Below are 26,685 nucleotides of genomic sequence, written 5' to 3'. Positions count from 1 at the left end.
TATAACAGGTGCTTTAAGCCTTAAGAAATTGACCAATCATAGTCGAATGTGAAGAGAATCATTAACTATGATTGGCCAATTTCTTAAAGCTTAAGGCTTAAAACACCTATTGTAGATAGAACACTTAGTGTTGCACCAGAGCAGAAAATAAACTAACCACATGAACTGTGTTTTAATAAGCATTTCATCATTGTGAAATAAAATTGAAAGAAAATGTGATTAAATGTATACGAGATGATATCTGGAGTTATTTAGATCAAATATTATTAATACGAATTTAAGACAATACGTAATAGATTTACCAGGGAGTAAACGACGAAATAGTTCTGTCAAGATGTCTGGTGCAAGAATGAATTCTCTGATTCCAAAAACGACACGTTTTACTTCCAATGCTAAATTAGCATGGAAAGCGTTAAACGGTATATTCGCCGTTTATAAACCTGCGGAAGTCACGTACCTCAATACACGAGATACCATAATTGTTCGTCTCTGTGAAGGTAAGCATTATCTCACGAAAGTTTGTTTAATTTAAATCTTTCTACTCCTTCCAAATATAGTTGAAATAATTCTGTTATACTTTCTTTGGAAAGCCAGCAAGACTACTCTCTTCAAAAACTGCGCTTGACTTTCAGACTTGAACAATATGCATGTACGTCCACCGATTAAACATGTGAGCATAGAGGGTAGTACAACGGAAAAGATGCAAGTAATTGTCCGACCGAGTTATGCGGATCATACATTAGTAGTAGGGCCACGGTATCAAGTGAAGGACTTTAAACTCTCATGTGCTAATTACCTGGCCAAAGATATATCAGGGGTTATGATATTTGGCCTTAATAATGGCAACAATAACGCCCAACAATTGAGTATTGCTCAACTTCCAAGTAGTTACAAAATTAAGGGCATGTTGGGACAAGCAACAGATAATTACTTTTACACTGGGAGGATTGTCGAAAAGGCTGTATATAAATTTGTAAAGCGCAAAGTAATTGATCAATTATGTGCTGCCATGCAGGCTTCTCATCAAAAGTCAATGTTTGAGTATGTTACCTTACCATATATAACTCACCATTATTTAACACTGAAATTTACAATTAATATTTGTTCTCTTCTATGTGGCTAGGTTGAGTGGGATTGACATGCAAAGTCAAGCTGCATTTGAGTTGGCTGCGCGAGGTCTAGTGAGGCCCACGGACAGAAAAATCCCAATGATATATAGCATAAAATGCATAGACTTCACACCTCCTGAATTTACGTTAGGTAAGAGTCATAATTCGTACGAGATGTAAACTTGCAATTAATGCTTGTACCTTTCACGATGCTTGTATCTTTTCAGAAGTCGTTAGCATAAACGAGGACGACATGTATTTAAAATCTATAATTCATAATTTGGGGATACAACTTCACAGTGTTGCTACATGCACTCAAATACAATGTTTCCGATACGCCTTGTTCGATTTGAATCTGGCTCTATTGAAGAAACATTGGACTGTGGAAAATATTTTAGATAACATTGAGCAATGCCATTATATACTTAGAAAAAACAAACAATTATTGAAACAAAACAATCCGATATTGGAGGAACGAATAGTTGACTGAAATTACCTTAAAGATGTAAATATACACTACTGTATAAAATAATCACATACATCACACTTGAGTGCCAGGTCATTCATATTTGAAGGATGCGTGAATTTTCGTAGGTGTTTAGTCACCCGTATGTAGATGATGGCTTTATTTACCAATTAGAAATCATTTTACTAAACATCTCTCTTTTCTAATTGGATTTAATATGCAGTTAATATTACAATGCCTTTTGTAAACTGCTTTTAAATGAAAATGCCGTTGAAGTACGTGATGAAAAAGTATAAACATCGAAGTACAAACCGTAAAGAAGTATCTTTTCTTTAGTATCTGATGTATCTCCGTTATGAAGTATCTTTCTTTAAGTATTTTATAATGTATAACTGTTCAAGTACTAGCATTATAGTCGCAATCTTGGTGTTTTTACTTCGCGCATGCGCTCTAATGTACAGGTTATGTACATCAAGGGTACGTCTGATAAGCAGCAGCACGCAGTCTAATGTATTATATAGAAAGATCTGAGATTTGAACAGCTGTGACATCTTGAAGTTCCTTTTGTATTCGTAAGAAGGATTATTCTTATGTTACATGTAATCAATACGAACATCAAACTGTCAAGACGTTACAACTACTTGGATACGTTATTAACAAAAAGAACCAGAAATCTGTGCATGTATACACAATGATATAAAAAAGATAATATTTAACTTAAAATCACAATTCCTATTTGATACTGATCGCGAACGCGATTGTCTGATGTCAATTGATGTGAGATAACAAATGATGTAAGGTAACAATTTGGCATAATGTTAAAATATCAATTAGGTCTCTCGCTTCTTAGAAGCGTTACGTTCTTTGCTACAACTTCTTCGACTTTGACTAGAGTCAGAATCGTCAGATTTGTCATTCAATTTTGTGAGTCTTCCTTTTGGTTTCTGCTTATTCCATTGTTGCATCTTCATACTTTTCGCTATCACACGTTTCTGGTGATCCAATTGCGGAAACAAGTCTGAAATTTGCCAAATAAGCTTGATAGATGAAAGAATTTGATTTACAATCAATATACAATAATTAAGTCACACAATTATTATTGCTCTCGTATACGATACGTTGTTATTAAATTATTTTGAATACCTTGAGATTTTTCTAAAGCTTCTTTGGCGGAGTTCATTTCCGCTTCTTGAATACTATGCCCCGAGGCCTTAGCCAATCGTTTTCCTTGAAAATATACAGCAACTGTATAAACTCTCGTATTGGTCGGTCCTTTACATTCGATGACTCTGAGAAAGAAAAAAGAAAGAAATTAGATCAAGAATGAGATCAAACGTCAGGATTTATAAAGATTATATAAATGCCTTTTTACTAAAATTTACGTGTGCTTATTCTGCAACTTTTAATGCCAATATCGTTAACGTTGAATATCGTACAGCTGTGTTATATGTTATTGTTGACATTATGTGTCACATTATGTGATATGTTATATTTACGCGACGACGCGTAACGCATTCGTTAATTTGCCGAGTCACAGGCTCATTGGTCCCGCGATCATCTTGATTGATGGCGTCAAAAATGAGCAAAATTTTTTATGTGAAATACATTGAAATAATAAAAACATACGTTCACATAAAACGACTATTGATTGATAGAGCAAATTTCTAAAACATATCGAAAACTTCCCCTCCCCTTTTACTTTAACCATCAATAGTTATAAAATTAGCGTTACACGTATAACCTACTTTTAAACTACGTTAGTTATTTGTCGATTGTATAAGCCGGAGTTTTAAGAATATCTTACAAACGGGCTCAATCGACCACAAGTATTACTTCATGAGCGTATGTCTGTTTTAACGTTGTATTCCACAAGAAATTTGGGCATACATTTCCTCGCTTCTGACATCATTAAGCAAGATAAACGAGGAAAGGAGGAAGCTTTAAATACTCACTTGTACACCGGAATATCCGGCTCACCGCCGTCCATAGTTCTCAAAGTTAAACAACACTGTTGCAACTTGCTTTTTGGATCGTTCCAATCTTGATTCATGATAAAGTCTTGCAGACGGGGAAAGAAGCACACGTTGCAAAAGACATGGCAGTACTTTAAACCCTTGTCGACGTAAAGCGCGCCGAGGAAAGCCTCCAACAGATCCGCCCTGTCCTTCGTCTTCAGCTCGGCCTTCGGGTTCCCGTACAGTGCGTACTGCGTCATACCCAAGTCGTCACAGACCACCGCTTGCGTTTTATTGTTCACAAGAGAGCTCCGTAACAACTGCAACAGGCACGAGGAAGCGTTAAACTCGCGAGGATGATTCGAAGGTCAACCCATATAAGCTCTATAAGATCAACCTATAATCCATTTTACCGACAAATGCCCCTCGTGATGTTCGGGGAAAAATTTGTACAGATATTCCGAGACGATGAGCTGCAACACGGTGTCCCCCAAAAACTCCAGTCGTTGATTCGAGCCTAATGTTAAATTGGTGAATCCTATGCTGCGATCCGTAAACGCTCTGGCCAGCAGGCGGATATGAGTGAATTTGACTCCGATCGATTCCTCGAATTTGGTCAGTTTCTGGAAATATTAGAGACAATTATCATTTTTACACCCTGCGTTTAGGCCATCACCTATACCTCAATTTGACCTTTTTTTTTCAAAATTACTCAGGCCGTTTGCTGTAAACACTTGGTAGATGACTTGACCTGGCATCAGGTCAGACTTCGTATTTCAGTGATCTGGCCTAAAATGAAGCGTCCGCTTTTTCGGTATAAATACGCGACGCGGCGTAAAAACTTATTTATGTAATCGGTAGAATTCGCTATTGTTTCGCTGAGCGTCAGGTTATGCATTTCTGCTTGATGACTGAACAGCGCGTTGGGAAATTTCTCTTGTTAGACTTTTCAAGTTAGCTCAAAAAGTTCATACGATGAGTATAATGTGGTGTATACGGAAGTGACTTGTACGGACCACGATAGATGACTAAATAAGCCAGACTAGCGTGGACTAAATAGGACCCCATCAATTCTTAGGTCTCTTTTGATATAAACGGTTGCTGACTAGATCTATTTTGGATCACGGTATAGGTCAGACTGCGATTAGGTTGCTGAGTGTAAACGTAGCCAATATGAGACCAGGCAAACCAGGCCGACGGACAGTTTGCACTATTTCAGGAATCCCGCCGACTGCTATTCCTACTTCTCTTGTTTTATAATATCTAGGCTCCTCTCGGAGACGCAAGCCGCTCAAACTCAGGAATAGTATTAACTAGAAATGATATGAAAATTTGGCGAGTGTTGCCCCGCATGTTGTTTAGAATATTATTAATTTTATAATATATATCGATAATAATAATAATAATAATAATAATAATAATAGTAATAATACTTCTTTAAATAGTGGATAGTGCGCAGGGCAACGTTCACCAAAACTCCACTTTTAGCTAATACCATCCCTGAGATTGAGAGTCTTACGTTTCCGAGAGCAGCCGTGCTGTGAAACGTGGGGATGGCAATCGGCGGAATCTCTGAAATAGTACAAACTGTCCGCAGGCCTGAGATAAATGAACGAGCTTGATGATACCGAGGCTGAAGACCTGAATACGAGCAGCGACGTACCTGCAGCAACTCGAAGCTGGGGATCCATTGTCTGTCCCCCATCGGCTCCTGCTCCTGCAGAGGGTGCCGCGGGTAATTGACCCAGACTTGGCAGAGATTCTCTTCGTCCTTGAATAGCGTCTCACCGAAGACCCGGTCGGCCACTTCTATACCCCCGTCCAGGAACAAGGAGCCCATTAACGCCTCGAAGCAGTTTGCCATGGCGTGCCGCAGCTCCAGGTCGTGGCAGAGATCGCTGCCGTGGGCATACAGCATGTACTCCTCGAGGTTCAGCTTCTTCGCCAGCACGGCGAGGTGCTGGTTCTGCACGATCGCCGCCCGGTAGGTGGCCAAGCCGCCCTCCTCCAGGTCCGGGAACATATGGAACAAGTGGATGGAGGTGAGGAACTCGACGACCGCGTCGCCCAAGAATTCCAGCCGCTCGTTGTGCGCTATCGACGACTCCGTCTCGGTTCTCGCGCCGAAACGCGACATTATGTTGATCAGGGTGTTGATGCCGCGCTTCCGCGTGTTCATATAGTGTATCCTGCGGTCGCCGTACTCGGGCTGCCTGATGCCGCAGTTCGTCAGGGAGTTCCGCGCGTGATCCGGATTCGTGCCGAAGTTCTCGCGGTAGCTGGGGTGCGTGAGGGCCAGTTGAAGCAAGTATCTGTTCTTGAACTCGTATCCCAACGTGCGCTCCAGGTTGTCCAAGGACTTGTGGAACCGCAGGTGACACACCAGCACCGGGATCAACATCGCGTGCTGCACGATGTCGCACATAATGCCGGTGCGATAGAACCCCTCGGAGCTGACGTCGACCGTGACGTCGCGCTTCATCTTGCTCTGCGTGCGCAACTCCTGCAGTTTATTCTCCTTCGCCTCCAGCTTTCTCTTGTCCTCGAAGGACGGCTTCGACATGTTCGCGAGCAGGTGCCGGAACTTCACGTAGTCTCTCCAGGCTTTCTGGTAACTGGAGAACAAGTACGTCGAATTAACGGCGTTAATTGTTAATGGAGGTTGTAAGGCGACGTGAGTTCAATCAAACTTCGAGGAAATTTGCACTACACACACACACACACACACACACACACACACACATATATAGAATATTTAAATCTTATCCAGCTGCTCGTGCAATTAGAAGAAGATTGATTGTTCAAGAGCTGAAATATTTGCAACTAAAGTTGACACTTTTTGTATGCGTTCCTTGAGATTAACGTGCTATTTTTTATTTCTATTTTTAGTATCTTCTAAACTAAAAATAAGATTGATTGACGAGAAACAGCTATGGTATTAGAGACTAATACGTAAATATTATACGCAAGTTTCAGAATTATCGACTGTTTTGTTTTGAAAATACAGCGATGTCAAGTTCATAATTGGTAATAACACTCGAAATACATGCACATATGCACACATTTAACCACACTTATATACCTCCTGTTGACACTTACTCCGCGTTTCCTGCGTAGCTAAGCTGCGGTGGTCGAATACCGAAGTGCACTATCTCAGGATAGGCGACGATACCGGGCGGTTGGTCCACCTGACTCCTGTCCAGCTGGTCGACACGAACGCTGCACGGCTTTTTGCCAGGATAAGTGACCACCATTCCCTTCACCTCGTCCGCGAAATCTTGCCACTTGTACTGCGGCATGTCTACCAATCTAGGCATGTCATCTGGATCTATCAGGAGAGTGCTGCTCTTGATCAGATAATTAAGAACCTCGTTCATCGACAAGATCTCTTGACCGTTATCGGTGAGATCGCGCACGAATCTTGGCATGAAGTGAAACTGCCCGCAGCCGGACTTGTCCTGCGCCGCCTGCAGGTCGAAATCTACAAGCTCCAAGATCTCCTTGAACAGATACGTCTCTGAAGAAATACGAAACGTTATAACAGCAGAACGAGTGGAACGAAGAGAAATATTGTTTATCGGGTAAAACGAAGGCCACTAACGGAAATAATCGAGCTCCTGTATCGTGAAGTTCTCCGGCAACTTCTCCTCTATGTAGAGAATCGTGTATTCTATGTTGAAGCGGATCACTTTGCACGTAGGCAACTTGACGAGCGGGAAGTGAGAGAGCATGGAGAAGCCCTCGAATATAAACTCGTGCTCGTCGTGCTTGATGATCGTCGGTGTCTTGGTGAGAAAATTCGTCGGCGGGCTGATCGTTATTCTATAGTGATGCAATTTGTCCGCGTTATTCGAACTTAGCTCGCACTTGTTTATCACGCCCTCTCCGGCGTAAATGCCGTGCCTTATACCGGACCGACGTGATTTCGCGCTGCATCTACACAATGGGCCATCGTTCATCTAGAAACGAGGAGGGAAATACGGGAATGTCTCTAAATTCTTAAGATAAGCGGAAGAGAATTCCGCGAAGCAGTTCGATGCATCCTCGATGGTTACCTCTCCGGGATCGTTGAACCACATTTCGGGGTGCAATCTCTGCGGGTGCTGTTTCTTCGCCATTAATTCCTCCATCGTTCTATCATCCTCATCCATAGAACTGTCACTGTTGCTGTCACTGTCACTGTCGGAAGAGCTACTGCAAGCCTCGGATTTATGGCGGCAAAGGCGAGCCCTGGTCTTCCTCGGAGGCGGCTTATACGGTGGCTTTGCAGTAGAATGTAATATTTTTCACTTTCCATGTGCATATCGTTAAAACAAATTGTAAGAGTGAACGTACCTGCTTAGATCTTGCCTCGGCTGCTCTATCAATCAACAGTCTCTTGAACGTTGCGCACAACTCTAGTAGCTTAGAAGTACTTCTCATTACTTTCGGATCTTTTTCATCTCGGCTGTAATAGAGATCTGCCGGGGCTGTGCGCGTCCAGATTTTCCTTTCGCTTTCAAGTATACCTTCCGAACCCATCGCCGACAATTCACCTAGTTTTCGCTCGATGTCCTTGCTCGTCGCGCAATAATTACGCCTATCGCAAAATGTATTTTATATAAACATCGTCTAGATTTCTCAACTACGAGGTATATAAAGATATAAAGGGATTGATATAGAAGGTGATGGGCCCAGATATGTAAGAAAACTTGGAAAAGTTCGATGGGAGACGGAGTTAAGGCTTGAGTAAGATTGAGATGCGGAAATATGAAGGAAGCGAATGAATAATAAATAATTATAATAGGTCTGTTCGTTTTCGCTGCACCGCTGAACTAGTGCAATAAGTTGAAGCGAGACAAGTATGTGTTTTCTCACTTCAACTTATTGCACTAGTTCAGTGCGGTGCAGCAAAAACGAGCAGACCTAATGATAAATGATTGGTTGGAAGAGTTGTTTTGCTAATGAAGCCGAATCACTCGGTCTTGATTCTTCAGTCCCTCTGTTTACGAAATTTCAGCCTAATCTGATACATCTTTCAACACGCCTCAGTGTATAAGGTATAAATGAATGAGTGTGGTTAAAAAAAAGAATTGTAAACCATCCCTTCTTGGAACATAAACTGAAGTAATAAATATATATGCATATATATTATCTATATATATATTACCTATATTTCTCTAAAAGTAGCTCCCTCTCGGTGGGACATTTTCGTTTAGTAGAATTGCTCGCATAAGACTCCCTGTTCCCTGATTGAGATTCCTGTGATCTCGACCTCTTCCTGTATTTACTGCTTGTGTACGGTGCCTCCGAACGAGATGCATGACTGTCGTGCCTTTTATACGAAGATCTCCTCTCAAAATCCCTGCCTTCATATTTATATTCCTTTGAACTGGATCTTCTTTTGTCATACTGATATTTGTCCTTGTGATCCTCATGTCGTGATCTATATGACTTTTCCGATCTCCCACTGCTGCTTGGACTCCTGGACCTGCGTTTGCTACTCGTGGAACCTGACAGATGCTCCTTACTGTCGTACTTCCATTCGGACTTCTTCATACCTTGCTGAGGTTCATACTGTTGCCTTACGTATAGCTGGTTATTGGCACACGTCTTATTCGCACCATACCACGAAGTGGGTGTACTTTGATACGTCGTCCAATTGGCGGTAGAATTATTGAAAGACCATTCGTTACAAGTCTGGCTTTCGTTATACACACTCCTGGTACTTGTATTCCAATTCATACTATAGTTCCCACCGACAGATTGTTGCGGAAGGTTCGGTCCTTTAGGATACATACTACACTGTTGGTTCACTTGACTCTGGTAAGAGATATTGTGTATATTGCTGGAGTTATTGTGATACACAGGCGGAGGTGCCAAGTGATACATTGAATTCGATGGATTAGCTTCGGGCACATTAGGAGGTGGCACATTGTAAGGGCAAGAGGAACCGTAGTTCGAGGGTGGATTGTAATTGGGCGGTGGATAGTTCGGCACCGGGAAGTACCCCATGTTCTGCTGAGTCGCCTCGGAATTCCAATAGTACCCTTCGCCCGTGTTCATCGATGAAGGATTCGCCATCTCCGTGTGACCTCTGTTCTCTCAGAAAGCGATTTTTATCGAACAGTGCTGCACGACTCAATACACGTCGAGCCTTGTTTTATCGGTAACTTCCTGGTGGCCGCACAGAAGTTATCTCCCCCGTCTGTCCACGTTAAGCTATGCTGGTGACCCGGTCGGATGCTTCCCGGGAGAAAGATTCTTCGCCCTGAAATTTCAGAGTGGATTCGAGTAACTTGGTACATTCGGCGGGGGTTTTCGATTTATTTCACTCGATCCGACTCGGTGTCACTTTAAATGTGTTCTGAAATGCGCTTTCTCACAGTACTATAATTCATTGTTACTTAAGTTATACGTATTCGACCTGTTGACACGTTTTGAAACACATTCGTAGAAACACCAAGTCGAATCGAGAAGAGAAAACGGTATTAATTTGCAACAATGGAATTACCGAACGCAGTCTAACTATGGATAATTTTCACTCAACGGTTATACGACCATCGGCCCATCAAACGCGATTCGTTGTGCACTAATTTCCGAAGGACGTTCCTCATGTGCCACTGGGCGAAACCTAACTTGTGCAGCAGCTTGACCTAGTCTAACCTGCTCTCACCTAACCTTACGATGGATCAGATGGCTCTGGTGATTTTCTTGCACAGTGATCTCGGTAACGTCAGTTTTACTTGTTTCAGGCCTAAAGATCTTATTGTAAAATCGGAGATTTCAGTTCAGAAACTCTCAAGTCCGAAGTCTCGGATTTGAGAGAACCTCAACTTGCGTTGAGTTGAATCAAATTCAAAGGTTGAATAAAATCACGAAAAATATTCCCTACCTTTCAACACGCTCCCTTTACCTCAAGATTGGCGGTATGTTCTATATATATATATATATATATATATATATTCATATATATATTTTCCTAAATCCATGATCCGCGAACGGCGGCTGATATTATTTATAATCGCAGGTAGCCATGTTCGCGAGGGCCGCTTTTGCTCGGCCCCAACATGGGCGTTCCTTTTGTCGTCTGCAATGTGTCAAACGCCGTCGAACGGGTCGGTCGTAGATGAAGTAAAGCAGCGGGAGATCAAAGCCGACGTTGATACAGCTTGATTCGCCGGTCGACGAAAGGTCGTTGGAAACGCGCGAGCGCGGTCCATGCTGACAAACGTACCGCATCGTCTTCATTCGCCGCCGCTTCGTGAGAGTGCCGCGATCACAAAAAACGTCTCACGCGCGTACCGGACTTTGAGTTCGATAATTGAATTAAAATCCAGGAGAAAAAGGTGGACGGGCGAGCGGATATCGCGGGAACAGGCTTCCTCGTCGTTGCAGCTTCGAGATTCGAGACCCACCGCGAGATCGATGAGCAATCTCGCCGAGCGTGTCGTAGGGTTATGCAGCGGAATCGAGGGGAAGTAAAGGCGTCAGGAATTCTTTACGTACCGGTGCTTTAATACCAAGCGAGGGAGGAAGAGGGAGGAAGAGAGACAGCCTTCCTGGATAATGAACGGTGACGCACCGTCGTTGTTTCTCCACGTTCGGTCGAATCAGCGAAACTGAAGTACAAGGTCCCCCTGCTGCAAGTCAGCTGATCAACAAAGAGGCTATGAATTTCATAATCAGGCCTTAACGAAAACAAATATTTACTTACATGTCAAGAGTACCTACCAAGCTCTGAGACTCCGTTTCACAACGTGCAGATTGTGTGTGTTATACGAGATTGTTTATCGCGAGGAAAAAAGGAAGTTTGAAAAACAAAAAAAATGTCCGCAGCAATGGGTACACCTAAAGGTAGTAATCTGCAAAACCGAAACTCGCAGAGGACCACTCTGCTGAAAGTGGTGATTCTCGGGGACGGCGGTGTCGGCAAGTCCTGCCTCATGAACAGATTTGTGTCGAATCACTTCGATGAGCACAGCTTTCATACTATAGGTGTGGAATTCCTGAATAAAGATATTGAAATCAATGGCGAAGCTTACACGTTACAAATATGGGACACTGCTGGACAGGAGAGATTCAAAACTCTCAGAACCCCATTCTACAGAGGCTCAGACATCTGTTTGCTCACCTATGCGGTAGATGATCGGACGAGTTTTAAAAATTTGACACTGTGGAGATCCGAGTTTCTTAAGTATGCGGATGTTCGAGAAGCTTCCACATTTCCTTTTATCGTTATAGGCAATAAGGTTTGTGAGCTACTCGGTATCTTAATGCTAATTTGCTAAAAAACCAATATTTTAATCATTCAAGGCTGCATTCCAAGATCCTACTTGATGAGTAGAATAGCATTAATTATTCAATCGTGATAAAGAAATCTCTACTCTTTCTCTCCCGATTGGTTAATTAAATGTTACTCTACCTATCAAATAAGATTTTAGAATGCAGCCCAATAGATAAAAAATTGGTGTATCTGTGTGTTTGTGTGTGTAACAGCGTCTTACTAATAATACAGTATATACTTATGATGTAATAATATTTTATATGTAAACATAATATTGTGTATATAACAGTATGATATGATTTCCATATAGGTGGACGTCCCCGAGTCGGAGAAGCAGGTTTCCACGGAAGATGCACAAGCCTGGTGCTTGGAGAACGGCGGTCCTCCATTAGTCGAGACATCGGCGAAAGACGCCACTAATGTTGAGGCAGCATTCGGGGCAGCTGTCGCCGCATGGGCGCGACTGGAAGCTAGATTAGAGCGGCCTTTGGTGGAAGATACCGTCGATCTCTCTAAGCAGCAATCCCCGCATCGTTCGAGCTGCTGCATGCCCGTGTCGGGTGCTGAGTAGGTCGCAGCTTGTAATTCTGACAATTTTTCCTTTTATGTTCCGACGGAGGTAATGCATGATATAAATTCTTCTCAAGATCCACCTTCGTGACCAGATAATTGCAATCGAGCGGTAAGAGGATAAGCACGATATGCGAACTTTACGTGTGCGAAGCAACGCTGGTGGAAACGGTCGTTTAAAGTTTCTTTATGTTTGGAAGAAGCACAAGTCACACCGCACATTGAGCCCATAGGTGTTTATTCTAATTAGGAACTATAAGGATACTCTATATGCAATATAAGCGTAAGAGATTATTTTTTCTTTGTTTGGCCTACGCATCATTTCTTTGCACAATTACAGAAAGATACGTAAAAGTGATTTATAGTCCATAGAGAGTTTGAGCGGGCTTGCGTAAAAAGTTTCGAGTAGGTAAATATAACATTTGTTCCTCAGTTTTCCGACTTAGCCATTCTTACCAACTGCACTTGAGGCAACTTCTCACAATAGGCATACTTTCTTTTCTAGGTCTAACAAAGTAATTTGAAGAGAATCTCTTGCCTGTCTACAAAATTCTCTCTCTCTCTCTCTTTCTCTCTACGTTGTGTACGGTGAACATGTTTGTTCACGCTGGAATTGCGTCGGTTGTATAAAAGTGGATAATAATTCAATTTTACCATTCAAGAGACCGGCTGAGACTTGAAAGATCGTACGGACTATGTTTGTAGAGAAATCATTAGAGAAGAATGAGTGTACCTTGCTGCGTGGCTCAGCTTTATCCTCAATGAATCTTATATCGAAGTACTCGAGTACGAACGCCACAGAGGTCGTGTATGAGACAAATAACGTATCGCGGTGAATATTTCCAGAATACAGCTCTAAGATGTAAAGTCAGATTGAACGTCCTATTCACGCTTTGTGCAGCTCTCGGACGACAGTATTTTAAGTATTGTTTCACACAACATCGGCTTGTGATAGGATAATAATAATAATAATAATAATAATAATAATAATAATAATCGTGAATTGCTTTACTACATAAGAGATAGACATAAATTTGTAATTCTAGCTTTGTAATCTAAATTTGCCTTATTATCGCGGCATAGCGTCTGAGAGCAGTGAAGCGACACGACTTATTTAGACGAAAAAATCTCGCTCACGTATATATACTCGGTATTTATATATGAATTTGATGCTTGTACAAAGTATGAAATACGCTTTCCTGCTCTTGGAATATTCCGCAGTCGATGTCTAACGATTTTTCCTACAAAATTAATAACGTTACCGGCAGTGAGAGCTTTTTGTATGATTACCGTTGGTGTACGGCGCGTTCCTACAGTCGCGGTGTATCGCCCGGAAAAAAAAATACACCAGATTTCTGGAGGAACGCTTTGTATATGACAAGCAAAACCGTACATACAATGCCGTTGCAATGAAGCGGAAGTTAATGTCGCGACGGCAAGACTCGGATTAATCGTGTATGAAACGTGCATGCTGGTGCTTTTTATATAGCTACATGTGGAGCATATAAATTTATAGTGGAACGATAGAGCGATAACGTGTTGGTTAAGGATGTTAAGTGCTGTAAGACTAATCATATCAAGGTGGCGAATTCACCTCGTAACTACCGCAACGTTGGCATCACTCTTACGAATAAGTCTATACGCGAGATCTCTATGAATTATTTTTTAAATACTGATGCACACAGTATATACGTGTCTTATTTGTGTGACAAAGAAAAAGAAGAGATGTGTGCCGATCGTTATTTATTATTTTTACATATACTTAGCGTATATTCGTTTGCGAAAAGATTGTGACGCCTTTTGCTTCGGCGAGTTTTGGGAAATTGGTCGTTCTTGCGATTCAATCGATTCTCATCGAAGAGACGAGTGTCGCAACCCTTCTGCGACCAAATGTACCTATACCTATTTCTCGTATGACCTATATAATATGTGTGTATGCCTTAAGATTTTATAATTCCGGGGATCGCGATTTTGCAAGGAAAAATAAACTTACACTATGCTTGTTTAAAAGACGTCTGTATTCCTATATAAATCGATTTTTGCCACGGTTATCCGTCTTTCTTAAGGAACTCTTCTGCTCACTGTTCGTCGAGCAAGCATAACGTACAAATATCAATAAGAGATCTGTCGATAATTACGAAAATGAGGCAAGGGTCTAAAGAGGAAATTATCTGAATCGCAATTGTAATACTTTCTCGATCTGTTGAATTTCTTTACCGTTTTCTGATGTTTTGGTAAAGCTATATTTCGCGATATTTTACACGTAACAATCATTTACACGACAACATGTAATAATAATACTTTAACTTGTAACAGTATATTATAATAATATGTTTTTACATGGGTTTGTTTAAGATACAATGTGGCACACTTTTTCCCAAGCATTAAGAAATTACTGATAAATGTGAGCGTCCTTAAAAAATAGAATAAAGTTATATAATGAACAATAAAAATGATATAAAATTGGGAAAAGTGTGTGCACCCATTCGACGACACATTTCTTACATGATATCTTAACAATATTTACAAGTTCAGACATACTACAGTTGTATAGATTCAAGTATGGGTGGAAGCTGAGACTTTGCGAAGTTACCTCGTGTTATACCTTCATAATAACAGCGAGATATAATTATTTTCGACAGAAACTCATCTGCTTACGTATAGAGTTTCGCGCGATAAAAATATTCGAGAATGTTTGATAACTAAAATTAAGGTACCGAAAGTCTTTCTCAAGACCAGTACCGCGAAATCGTGGGTAATTCGAGCCTCCACTACTTGACAAGTGACGGCACTATCATATGCATAACAATATCTGTGTAATCCTTAGACATATATATATATATATATATATGTATGTGTATACATATATACATATATATACCGCCCGGTCGACTCAGCTCACTTCATTTTCCAAAGCCGCGCGAATCTCGTTTAACTACACGGATTTATCATGTGTGTGGTAGGTGTACCGTTGTTTGTCAAATGGTGAAGGCTTGAATTACCCATTTCGCAGCACTGCTCGAGACAATGAACAGTAAGTCTTAAACTTAATCTAGGAATATTTCTTGCTTTTCTTTTGTCGCTACGTGCTGTAGAGTGCCGTGAATTTTAAAAAGGCCAATTCTTTAAACATTCTCACTTCGTACGCGGAACGCGAGAACGCGTTGCAATCTTGGACGATTGCAGTTGACACGAAATACCCGGTTGGAGTAATTTACTAAATGCTAATGGCAGTGTTCAGTAACGTCCACGATTACGGACTTTTTCCATCCGAATAGGAAGTAGCCGATGGCGGCACCCAACACCACGGCGCAGCACAGCCAAACGTTGTACGTCATGAAGATCAACATCAAGAAGTAAGACAGGACCATCTGCACGAGGTGCAAAAGTGTTTGAAACGAATGCATCCATGACAGCATGGTCGGCCTGCACAGAACAATATAATTATTTTTTTACTGCGTCCGACTTTAAGTGGAAGAGATTACGGAATTCACTTTGTACATTTTTGCGCGCTGTTCCCAATAAACTGTAACTTTGTATAATAATATATTGATATCAAATAATTGATACCAAAGCAAGAAGCAGAGTATCTTCACATGCAGTTTTAAAATTAATATTAAAATTATTACACGAATGATATAAATCAAAGGAATCTAATACATAGAGTAAAGTTTTATACTGAAGATAGTTGGCGTATAATAGTATATTGCATGTAACATGCGTGACACATGCAAACATTAATGATATAAAAATCCTTTGACAACGTTCACGAACGTTGTTATGATTACTGCTATTTACAAGATATATTTTTGCCAATTTCCAGTTAGTAATTTGTTAGCAGTCTGACAACAGATCGAACAGGAGCCATCGATCATCTGTATCGCAATCTGCTACTGTTCTGTCGACAGAGCCTGCTGACAGAATCTGATAACAAATTGGCTGCAGAAACGAGCACGATCTGCAATATGTTCCATTTAAATACATTGGAATGACAGATCCTATTCGGTTTCTACCGTTAGTCTGTTATCATACTCTGTCATCAGATCCTGTTGTATTTCTGCCAGCAAACTGCTTACAGAGTCTGCAGCAGACGCTGTGCAAAATCTGCTTTTGTAAGTTTGGCTATTTGGATTAATAATCGAAGCAAAAAAATTAAACTCTGAAGATAAACAACCAGTAAGATCAAAACAACCAATAAGAAAGAAAGAAAGAAAGAAAGAAAGAAAGAGAGAAAGAAAGAGATTTGGCTAACGCTGGATATTGGACGTGCGATCACTTCTAAACCTTAATAAGAAGATAAAATTAAGTCATTATACGGTAACGTTAAATTCTGTTTATAATAACAACCATAGTTAATGAGCTCTTGCATTTAATTAGAGTATATTTATCTAAAAGAATATACTAATCGGATGCAAGAGCTCAACAACGATTGTTTCGAAACAGGAATAGCGTTGTTGTGTAAACGTAGTCAGTGTAAAGCTCGTATCACACTATCGATTGGCGATTACATCTGCATTTACGTCTACGATTGTCTCTTGATCAATCAAATCGCCAGTATTTCCTTTCTGATTGATCAAGAAACAATCGTTGGCGAAAACGCAATCACCAATCATTAATGAAATATGGACATTATGCATACGCCGAACTCTTTTTCCAGACATTCAACATGCATATGCTACCGTATAATAATCATCTTTCCATGTTGAATCGATTCTCTCAACTTACAATTAATATTTATACTAATTAATATCCTCTAAATATCTCCCCAGAATTTGTAGAAATTTTTATTATAAGTCTTAGTAAACACCAACTAATAGTAACATAACATCAATGTTATGATTTCCCAATTTAACAATATAAATACATTATAATACGTGTGTTATGTAACGGTTATATTATTAAGTGAGTAATTATTATATTGATGTTACGTTACTGATAGTTTACTGGTGTTTACTGGGGTGTTGCCTCAGTTAGAGATTTCTAAAAATGTCTATAAGTCGGCATATTGTTGGACAATTTTATCCTCTTTTTCTCTCGCTAAGAGATTTAGAAATTAAAATTATCGTGCGTCTAACATCCATCAATGACCAAACTCTTTCTTCCTCCCTTTCTTACCCAATAAATACCAAGCATCACTTGCATCACTATTATAATTTCTCGCTCAATAATGTAAATTCAATGTAACACATGTGTCATATTGCATTTACAGTGATGAGTGAGAAATTATAACATGAATGTAATGTAAATAATGCTCGGTGTTTACTGGGTTAATCAATTGAAGCGTTAGCAGAGAAAGCCCAATTCGAAAAGAGGATATCAATGCTTCATGAGGTTCTTGTTACTTACGGTTGCTTATGGATTACTTCCCCAACCATACTAAAAAAAGTAATTTAACGATTAGATTTATGATCTACCCACATGTATCGATTATACGTATTTCGGTGATTCCGCAATAGAAGCGTTGCTTTCAGTTTTAAAGGACGATTAACGATAATTCTATACACAAGCAGGATATTTTGACTTTGTTTATACAACGTTCAATCCATTTCAATCGTAGTTAATGAACTCTTGCATCCGATTGATATATTTTTTTAGATTTAAAAAATACTCAAATTAAATACAAAAGCTCTTTAACTATGGTTGTTACTAAACCAGATTAATGTTGCTGTTGTAAACGTAGTCATTGAAGTCATCGAAACTACAGAGAGACACTTGCAGGAGATTAAAAGATGCAAAAAATGAAATAGCAGATTTTTGTTATCCGAAAAAGATAATCTAACATTAGTTTATTTCATTTCATTTCTTTCAACACAATTCAACATAATTTTGCTGCAAACAGTATTCTGTAATCACACAGTAATTTATTTTTCATTTGTTGGTATAATGTCGGCTAAATGCAAAATCCAACATCTGACCAACCGTTGGCCGTCGGTAAACCAGTGTGACGCCGCCAACATCTCTCTCTCTCTCTCTCTCTCTTTCTGTCTTTCTTGATCCATTGTTATTTCGGAACGTCTAACCAACATCTGAGCATTGGGCAATCGACGTAGGCCCAATATAAAGCCCGTGTTTTTGTGCTGCTCGAGTAATCTCATAAAAAGTAACACCTTCGCGCGAGAACATTCTCATGCGAGCGGAAACCGCGAAAAGCAACGTTCTTTGCCGGATGAATCATCCGTCGTCAAGAGCGAAACTCACTGGACAACTCGATTATCCTCGGCCACCGCGTTCTTCTCGTTAGGCACCGTGACACTCCTGTACTGCAGAGAGTTGTACTCTTTCCACAACAGATACTCTCGATAATACTTGAGGCCTTCGTAGAGAGCTGCTAAGATTATGATACCGATCATCGAGCCCACGAGGCCGCCGACCGACGTGATCTTCCAGTTGCTGAACAGCACCGACTCACAGAAACCGGTGTGGAAAGTCATCTGGATGCGCGAATAGAAACGAATGTGTTAACAGTACCGAGTATTCGACGTCCTGATCATACGTACCGACATACCATGTCCATGCATGCTCGAGTCGCCGCATGCATTGTTCATCGAAGAGGCCACCTGATGCATACTGCCATGACTCCCGTGGTCCATATTTGCATGGTTCATACTCCCATGGTCCATGTCTCCGTGGTTCATTGCGCCGTGATCCATACTACCATGGTTCATACTCCCGTGATCCATGCTTCCGTGATTCGTGCTTCCATGGTCCACGTTGTGAGCCATGTGCGCGTGAACACCTTGCGAAACGTTCATCTGAAAAATTAACGGAATCGTTTAGCGTTTTCGTAAGTTCACGCAGCGAACTACCGAATTTCGTCATCACAAACTCCCCATACATATCATCATTGTGCAAGTTCTGATTGACAATGATTAGATCTGAGAACGATTAGATATCCAATTTTATCGGGATCTATTAGGGGGACCGGAAAGTAATGTCGTTTCTGCGCATGTCGATATTTGATTTGATTGATTTTTACCGCTCCGGCATTGAAAATTTGTATACTAGATGGCAAAAGGTTGTTGATAACGAAGGTGAATATATTGTTGATTAGAAATAAAAACTTGTTAAAAATGTAGTCGTGTGAATTTAACTTAAGAAAGCGACATTACTTTCCGGTCCCCCTAATATTTATCCTTACTGAGAGAATTCGATTTCATCCGCAGCTTTGGTATGACAGGAAACGATATACATGAGTGAGAACCTGTTTCTCCTCGCGATCGCGAGAACTACTCGAATGTAGTAGAAGCTCATGATCGAGAATTCGCTAAAAATTCCCGAGACTGTATCAAAGCGTCCCGTAATGTAATATAATGTAAAAACGATTTTCGAGAAATACGTATTTTTCCTTAACGAGTGAAGAATCGATATATATATATATATATATATATATATATATATATATATATATATATATATATATGACGCTAGAGAATGCGCAAGAGAATGAGAGATTCTTTAATTTTTCTAAAAATTTAACCAGAGCGAACAAACTTTTCAACTTAAAAACTGCAATGAAGACAGTGACACGCAGACGCGTATTATGTCATCATGCTTCTCACTGATGTTACATCTCTAGACGCTGCGATATCCTCATTATGTATTAAATATGCGGCTACGTATTACGCAACTTACGTTGACGTGCCGGTGTTATATTCACATCTTCACTTTCGTTTTACTTCTTTTAGTTTCGTTTCCGAAAAATATTCAAGAGGAACGATTACAGTTTTTTAAGAAATTAAATAAACGGGGTTAATAATAGCAAAATATTACTGTTCTTAATGTACAATTATTATTACGTAATTATATGTTTACATTTAACAAATTTCGGCGTGTATTTCGGTCGAGTTATTGAAATACTCAAATCTTACAAGAATACTAACTGTCTTACCGGACGACATTATCATGTTGTTTAAACTACTTTTTATTCTCAGAAAATCTTATCAATATACACATATTCTAAGCGATTGGCCGTGATAAGATGAAGAATTAGTGGAAGTTGTAAAACCAGATATTCTGGAAAGTTTTGAATCGAGATAAATTGATAATACTGCACGGAACCGCAAAGAAGTGATAATATATTTCCGTCATTTGAATATTATATTCAATATAAAATTATTATAATGTGAAGGCAATAATAGAAATAAAACAATTCAATGATAGTTGGATACGTGGTATTACTACACGCTAAGCACCTGTTGCACGAGTATCCTGTTCATTAATCAATAAGAATTGCATCGAGAACATTTCGCTAATCTTCTTCACCGCCTTATGCAACTGTAATAATCTTAGTATAAGCGACAGTTGGGTACCTGTACCGACAGTGCAGTACCTTATCGAGAGATAATAAAAATTTTAGCGCGATACAGCTATATTTACAATATGTCGCGTGCAGATAAATAACAAATCCGCGTAATGTTTCCTGAAAGTCGAGATCCGAATATTAACCGTATATATTTCTCGTTTGTTCTTACGAGCACACTGCACGTCCATAAATTTTTTACCCACTTTCTTAAATTGTACAAACAGTAAAACAGTTGTATACTTAAAAACAAATTATATAAGTAAGAAATTGAATTTCAAGATTAATTTATTCAGTATTCGTATAAATTTTCTGGTATCACAGTAGAATATTTTAGAAGAATTTAGACGCTTCTCTCAATGAAAGATTTGGCATCGAGGAGAATCAGTTTGTATTTTGATAGGCTTTCGTGCCGCTCTAGCAGTTCGTTTGGCGAGCAGCGAACGGATTTTGAAACGGGAAGAAACGAGCTCAAGCGTTACAGCTCCAGCATATCGACATTCCATTCTAATAGGAACCTGAACGAATGAGAACAGTCGATTGTACAGTTGCGTTCCGGTAGCTTTTATTCAAAGCTTTTATCCGGTTAACTTTTTCACATTTCAAAAAAAATGTTGACTCACCTATCACACCAGATCGTTTGAATGAGATATTTGAATTGAGAAACGAAACGACGGGGAGATAAAATATTTATATATTAGAAAGATTCTTCTCTCGGATACGATTGAATCGTAATTTTTAAAAGCAGAAAATATTAATTTTAAATTATGTTAACAGCGCTGCTCCGTCCAGTCACCGGAACAAAAAAGTGAAATAGTGTTTGCTTCTTGGCAGAAAAGGTGACAAAAAGTGCCCTCTCAGACATCAAAATAGTAACCAAGTAACATTTTTGTCAAATTCTGAGAGTAATTAAAAGCATTTAAGCAAAAAAGTAACACTTATTCTAACACTCCCAGGTTTTCTTTGGATAGTTTAACATATAGCTTTTTTCGAAGTACAGTTTGAAAGTTTATAACAAGGAAAAACCAAGAGTATGAACGATATAAGTGCTCTTTTGGAGCAGTTTTATTGAGAAATATACATAGAAAATATACATAGAACGTCTATATTTTACAAATTTAACGGCAGTTAAAAAAAAATTACTATAATATCCCATTTTCGAGTAATGGATTTTTTAGTAACTCAAGAAAAAGTGACAAAAGGTGACTTTAGGAACTGGCAGTGCTGTGATAATGATAATGATTAGTTGTAAAAAAGATCAACAAGTAACTAATATTTTCCAGATTACTGCTTCGAATTTGATTTGAATTTTATTATTGTGTGATTATATTTTTGTTAAGTTGATAATATTACATAACATTTTTAAACAGTTGTTAGCGATACCTTGCGGCGTATTATATTCATTCGCAAATATTATGTGAAAGTATGAATGTGATGGATAGAAAGTTATTTAAAATATTTATGTTTATATTTATGCTCCGATAATTATTATCACAGACATATTATTACAGTGTAATTAACGAATTACGATGAGATACCTTGGCACAATAAATTTTGAATAAAATATAGGAAAGCGGATGGAGAAGTAACACCAGTTGTTCTCAAAGAATATTTGTCGATTCAAATCCGTTGGAATTTAATTATTTTCCGTGAAATATTTTCTTCTTTTTCTTTAATATATTATATACAACGCATATACTTAATTACTTATGATACTGTTATTTCGCATAATGTCTACCTCAGGCGCAACGTCAACAGCTCTCTATTCTGTTACACAAGAATGCAATATATAGTTCACATTTTGCTAACCATTTCGACTTTACGTTACTTTGTTTTATACAGATTAAAAATAATTGAAAAAAAAATTTATACATACATATCGGGCGGGTATACTTTATTTACTTCGCACTCCAATCTGCATACTGACCTTGGTCTTTCTCTTTTAATTTTTTTAATCACTAAACCTTTGCACGCACGCACACATTTAGGCTACGTTCGCTTTGAGCGCACCCAGTAAGCGTTACTTTATCTTTCTTATCATGTACATGAACAATAAATATTGAATTACGCTTACAACTCGTAAGTGTCTAAAGAGAAAGCAGGCTTAGAATATAGCAGAATATGGTGAAACGTACACCGACTGTTTACTCGAGATTATGTTTTCGCAAAACTGTTATCACCGCATATCGCGTGCGCATTTATGCGTCATCTAGATAACGCATCTTACCTGTTTGTTTGAACAATTGCCCGCACGAGTTAATAAAAAGATTTGAGGAAACCGAGCGGCCGTAAGTGTGAAAATTGCGAGCGGGAAAAACGGCTATGCGCGAGAATACGACGAATCACGATATATATATATATGAGATAAGTCGCGATGCAACGAGTAACATTTCAGGGCTGTAACGGTACTGATAAGGCACGCCCGTGAACTATCTCCGCGTATTGGCACCTTATCAATCGATCGATTGAACGCTTGCGCGATTATTTGAAAGAATTACCGCAATACTGTGTATTTACAAACAATCCGACGATATAAATATACACGATGATACAACGCAGCGATAAAAGATTGAAATCAAATTAAAATTGATAATGAAATGTTGCAAAATTCTGCCGTACAAGGGATCTAACACCGTAGTATATATAATATCCTGTAATACTTAATTTAGCTTCCATATAAAAAAAATTTCCCATATATAATTAGATATAATTATATATGAGATGTCGTATATGTCCGTATAAAAAAATATATAATTATGTATGAAGTGGTGATACAGTTATATTATTTATATTTATATTTATATATGGACATATTCTATATATAATTATATATAAGAAAATTTTCTCGGGCTTCGAGTCAAGGCCGCGTCCTTCATAGATTTGTTTCCGACGTTTCGTGAAGAATTCAGTTTACTTCTTCGGAATGAGAAACGACCCGTAATCATTCAAAAACAGTCTATTTGTAACACCTTGTAATCTTTCGTAAGCGTCTATTCTTTATCAGTTAAGATTTTCAAAACAAAACATTTCGCATTACTCATTTAAACGTTAAAATATGTAAACACTGCAGATAAAGATACCTTGAGGAGCGCTTTTAAAAACCAGCGCGTTTCGATCAAGCGTGCACGTAGCTTTTGTGTATTACTCGTCTTGAGTAAACGCCATTGTTCCGATGGAACACGCGAATTGAACGCGAGAATTAAACACTATCGCCATGAGTACGTTCGTATCATTCATTTTTCCCGGCTGTTATCTCGTACAGGTGACGACGACAGGTTGTGCAACGCATTACAGAAGTACATAGAATATCCCTCAACTTTCACTTCCATGGGACGCTTAGATATTTACGCTATGAAACTCGGAGACCCAATTAAGAGGGACATATTAGCGCGTTAGTCAACATTGTGGTACTGATAAAAGCGACTCATCATTAGCTGGCTTTTAGCAGACCTCGTCGCGGAAACCACGTAACCGATTGAAAGCCGCGATAAAGAGGAACACCTTGAAAAAAACAGGAAGCGCTAGAAAAAAAAGCAGCAGAGATAAGTGACGTACGTTTCAGCGATTTGATAAAGGATAGATCCGCGCGAACGAAAGGGATATTTCTTTAGATTCACTAGGTGCAATTTCGGGAATGTACTTTCCCGCGAATATCCGGCAAAAATACGCCATCACGTCCACGCGTGATCGACAATTTGCCGGGATTCCGCAGGAATCTAATATCGAAATACCGCGAGTTCCTAATGGGAAGTCTCGTATTAATAACATTCTTGGAAGCGAGGTAAGATCCCGATTATCGATCGTTCGGAGCAATAACTCTTATTCGCAGCGCAAATAAATTCGCGCGAAGCAGACCAACCAAGCGCGAACGTAATCTGAAAGTGTCGGAGGTCGTTGCATCGCGTGGATATGCCATTTGCGGTGGAATCTCGCGCTGCAGCGAACTCAGACCTTCAAACACGGACAAGTTCGTAGTTTTCACTCACGAGATTTTTTACGAACGGATAAATAATTTTAGGAATGAAAACCTCCCATCAGGAAGTTCACTTTCACGCGGCTTCTCAATCTATTCTGAAATTCGAGAAAATCTTATTTTGAAGCGAAATGCTTTTTACAACTAAGGGTCCCAAATAACAATTTTATTAAAACGTGAGGTGTACATTAGACGGTAAATAAGATTTCGCGGATTTATTTACAATTCCGAAGCTTGAATATTTTCGCGAGGAATCCCCCACTTTCAAACTTTGTAACTCCAAAGTGACAGCTGCACGACATATTTTGTGAAAAGATCGAATTAGATCGGAGAACTGACTCGCGGGTGAAAGGAAGCGGGGGAGGGGGGGGGAGGACGTGGAATATCTTGTACCATTGTTCGCTTAGCATATGACACGGCTCTCTTATGGTACCGTGCAGACATTCGCCCACAGTTATCAGGACTCATTACAGCGAATATTTTGCCCTATCTGTGTTTTTTTAATATTATCTATCTATTATACTGACAATTTGGTTTTCAAATGCTGCACGTGGAATTCTAACTATCTAGACTTTTGGGTTATAGTTTATTTCCTCAGTACATTATTTAAAAAATTTAATTTTAGAAGTAACACGCGTAAATAAATTCAAATTCGTTACACGCATTTATGTTTACAAGTGCTACGTATTTTCGATTAATATTACTACGCAGAGAAGAAGGTTTCTTCGGATTTAGCGAACGCGTTTGTTTGAATTGGATATGTTTATTTAATATAAATATTATATTTTAATGTCATGTCTTATTTCATTAGAATAATCATGTTGCTTGATAGACAAAACAGTATTATTTAGAGGAAATAATATTCGGTTTTCAATAGAAAAAAATTTATTTCATTATATATTAAATATTGTTCCACTGGAGCAAAAAGTCTTTGATATTTTTCTGATATAACGTTACTTCTTTCAAGTAATTTATTGTTTGTGACAATCATTGTAATGTTTGAATGAAAATATAAAAGAAATATATTATTTGACGTAAAGATATTGCTTAAAAAACCAAACAATCCTGTTCGTTGAATCAAACATTCGTTTGTTTGCCCCACTCCAAAAGACAAATTTGTTTCAATTACAGAAATTTTACTCGATCCAAAGAAAATCTCTAAGTACACGTTACAGAGGATTGTATTACAAAATTAGGTTGGCAGAAATTTTTGCGCGCCATTCGAAATAGGGATTCCTTCACTCTTGGAAACTGGAGCTAAATTTTTATTTCAGCGAATCAACTCGATTTTGCTCAACGAGAATTTTCACTTCGACACGCGAAATTCGACACGTGAAATTCGAACTTCGCTCGAACTTCGTGAAGTAAATTCGTGATCGCGCGAGAGAACGACAGCCAAGATATTAACGCGACTAATTACACAATACGGCACACGTTCGTGCCGAGAGAGAGTCTGTCGATCGCACGTTCTCGCACCCATATCACCGCCTTCGTCAAATAATGCAAATTCTCCGTCGAGGGTTGACAATATTGGTTCCAATTGGATCAATGACGGTAAATCACTATTAATTAGCGCGTCACCGCTGGGGTGGTGGAGAAGGGGCGTAAATATCCGTTACGATTGCGTTGCACAAGCGCGATTATCGATAAGTATCGGCTTCCACATCGGCGACGTAAAGGGGGAACACGGTTCGTTTCGTTCTTTCGCTCGGGTTTCAGTCGAAATATAACTTGGAGAAATTGGAACGTGTACATTCACTCTCTCTCTATACGTCGTACTTATCTCCGTTGCCATCGTAACATATGTCGCGCTCGGCGAAGCGATATTATCCTGCGAAGGATAAGAATAGAAGGAAGAAATCCGCAACGGGGAAATACTCGCGAAGAGTTATGATACATTCACGAAAAATGTCTGCTTCAATCGGCAGGCACGATTGAGTAATCGAAGATGCTTCGTGTCGTCTCCTAAACAATGGCTCTAACCATGACGTAGATAGATAAATAGATAGACAGATAGAGAGAGAGAGAGAGAGAGAAGAGGGGGGGG

General features: G+C 39.3%; 4 protein-coding genes across 9 annotated transcripts in view; 2 read left to right on the top strand and 2 right to left on the bottom strand.

Moving 5' to 3' along the window:
* The first annotated feature begins 129 nt into the window (after positions 1-129).
* LOC106747841 (probable tRNA pseudouridine synthase 2) lies at positions 130-2,395 on the top strand. Of its 2 annotated transcripts, none has more exons than XM_014625769.1 (4): positions 130-497; positions 633-1,041; positions 1,124-1,260; positions 1,337-2,395. In XM_014625769.1, exons 1-4 carry the CDS (start codon positions 335-337, stop codon positions 1,597-1,599), a joined length of 972 nt encoding a protein of 323 aa, XP_014481255.1. In that variant the 5' UTR covers positions 130-334; the 3' UTR covers positions 1,600-2,395. The 2 variants fall into 2 exon arrangements, with proteins under 2 accessions (XP_014481255.1, XP_014481266.1); XM_014625780.1 differs by having other exon boundaries at positions 406-497; positions 591-1,041; positions 1,337-1,621.
* LOC106747826 (ribonuclease 3) lies at positions 2,380-10,114 on the bottom strand. The gene is made up of 11 exons (XM_014625757.1): positions 10,024-10,114; positions 8,680-9,780; positions 7,866-8,109; positions 7,586-7,792; positions 7,132-7,489; positions 6,630-7,047; positions 5,194-6,145; positions 3,944-4,153; positions 3,528-3,850; positions 2,719-2,864; positions 2,380-2,593 (listed from the first exon to the last, which is right to left on the bottom strand). The coding sequence occupies exons 2-11, from the start codon at positions 9,591-9,593 to the stop codon at positions 2,406-2,408; spliced, it is 3,960 nt and encodes a 1,319-aa protein (XP_014481243.1). The 5' UTR covers positions 9,594-9,780; positions 10,024-10,114; the 3' UTR covers positions 2,380-2,405.
* A 231-nt stretch (positions 10,115-10,345) lies between these two features.
* Positions 10,346-13,270, top strand: LOC106747857 (ras-related protein Rab-9A-like). 4 transcript variants are annotated; one of them, XR_001374696.1, is made up of 6 exons: positions 10,346-10,438; positions 10,540-11,761; positions 12,107-12,363; positions 12,444-12,599; positions 12,707-12,775; positions 12,872-13,270. XR_001374696.1 is itself a non-coding variant. In XM_014625817.1 (4 exons), exons 2-4 carry the CDS (start codon positions 11,339-11,341, stop codon positions 12,463-12,465), a joined length of 702 nt encoding a protein of 233 aa, XP_014481303.1. In that variant the 5' UTR covers positions 10,346-10,438; positions 10,540-11,338; the 3' UTR covers positions 12,466-13,270. The 4 variants fall into 4 exon arrangements, 1 of the variants encoding a protein (XP_014481303.1); XR_001374695.1 differs by having other exon boundaries at positions 12,707-13,270; XR_001374693.1 differs by having other exon boundaries at positions 12,444-12,775.
* Positions 13,271-13,359: 89 nt separating this feature from the next.
* LOC106747849 (high affinity copper uptake protein 1) overlaps positions 13,360-26,685 on the bottom strand; it is a 14,269-nt gene continuing 943 nt past the window's right edge. Inside the window, exons 2-5 of one of the 2 annotated variants that reach the window (XM_014625791.1) lie at positions 18,864-19,118; positions 18,565-18,797; positions 17,713-17,742; positions 13,360-15,792 (exon numbers count right to left, since the gene is read on the bottom strand). In XM_014625791.1, the coding sequence (XP_014481277.1) occupies positions 15,591-15,792; positions 17,713-17,742; positions 18,565-18,797; positions 18,864-19,118 (720 nt within the window). In that variant the 3' untranslated portion in view covers positions 13,360-15,590. The remainder of the gene's footprint in view (positions 15,793-17,712; positions 17,743-18,564; positions 18,798-18,863; positions 19,119-26,685) is intronic. The other variant, XM_014625799.1, reaches the window with a different exon arrangement.

The sequence above is a fragment of the Dinoponera quadriceps genome, unplaced genomic scaffold, assembly GCF_001313825.1.
Source record: "Dinoponera quadriceps isolate SergipeBrazil2010 unplaced genomic scaffold, ASM131382v1 scaffold163, whole genome shotgun sequence".
In the NCBI taxonomy this organism is placed as follows: Eukaryota; Metazoa; Arthropoda; class Insecta; order Hymenoptera; family Formicidae; genus Dinoponera; species Dinoponera quadriceps.
The sequence above is the reverse complement of the archived record's forward strand: the minus strand, read 5'-3'. Positions and strand labels throughout refer to the sequence as shown.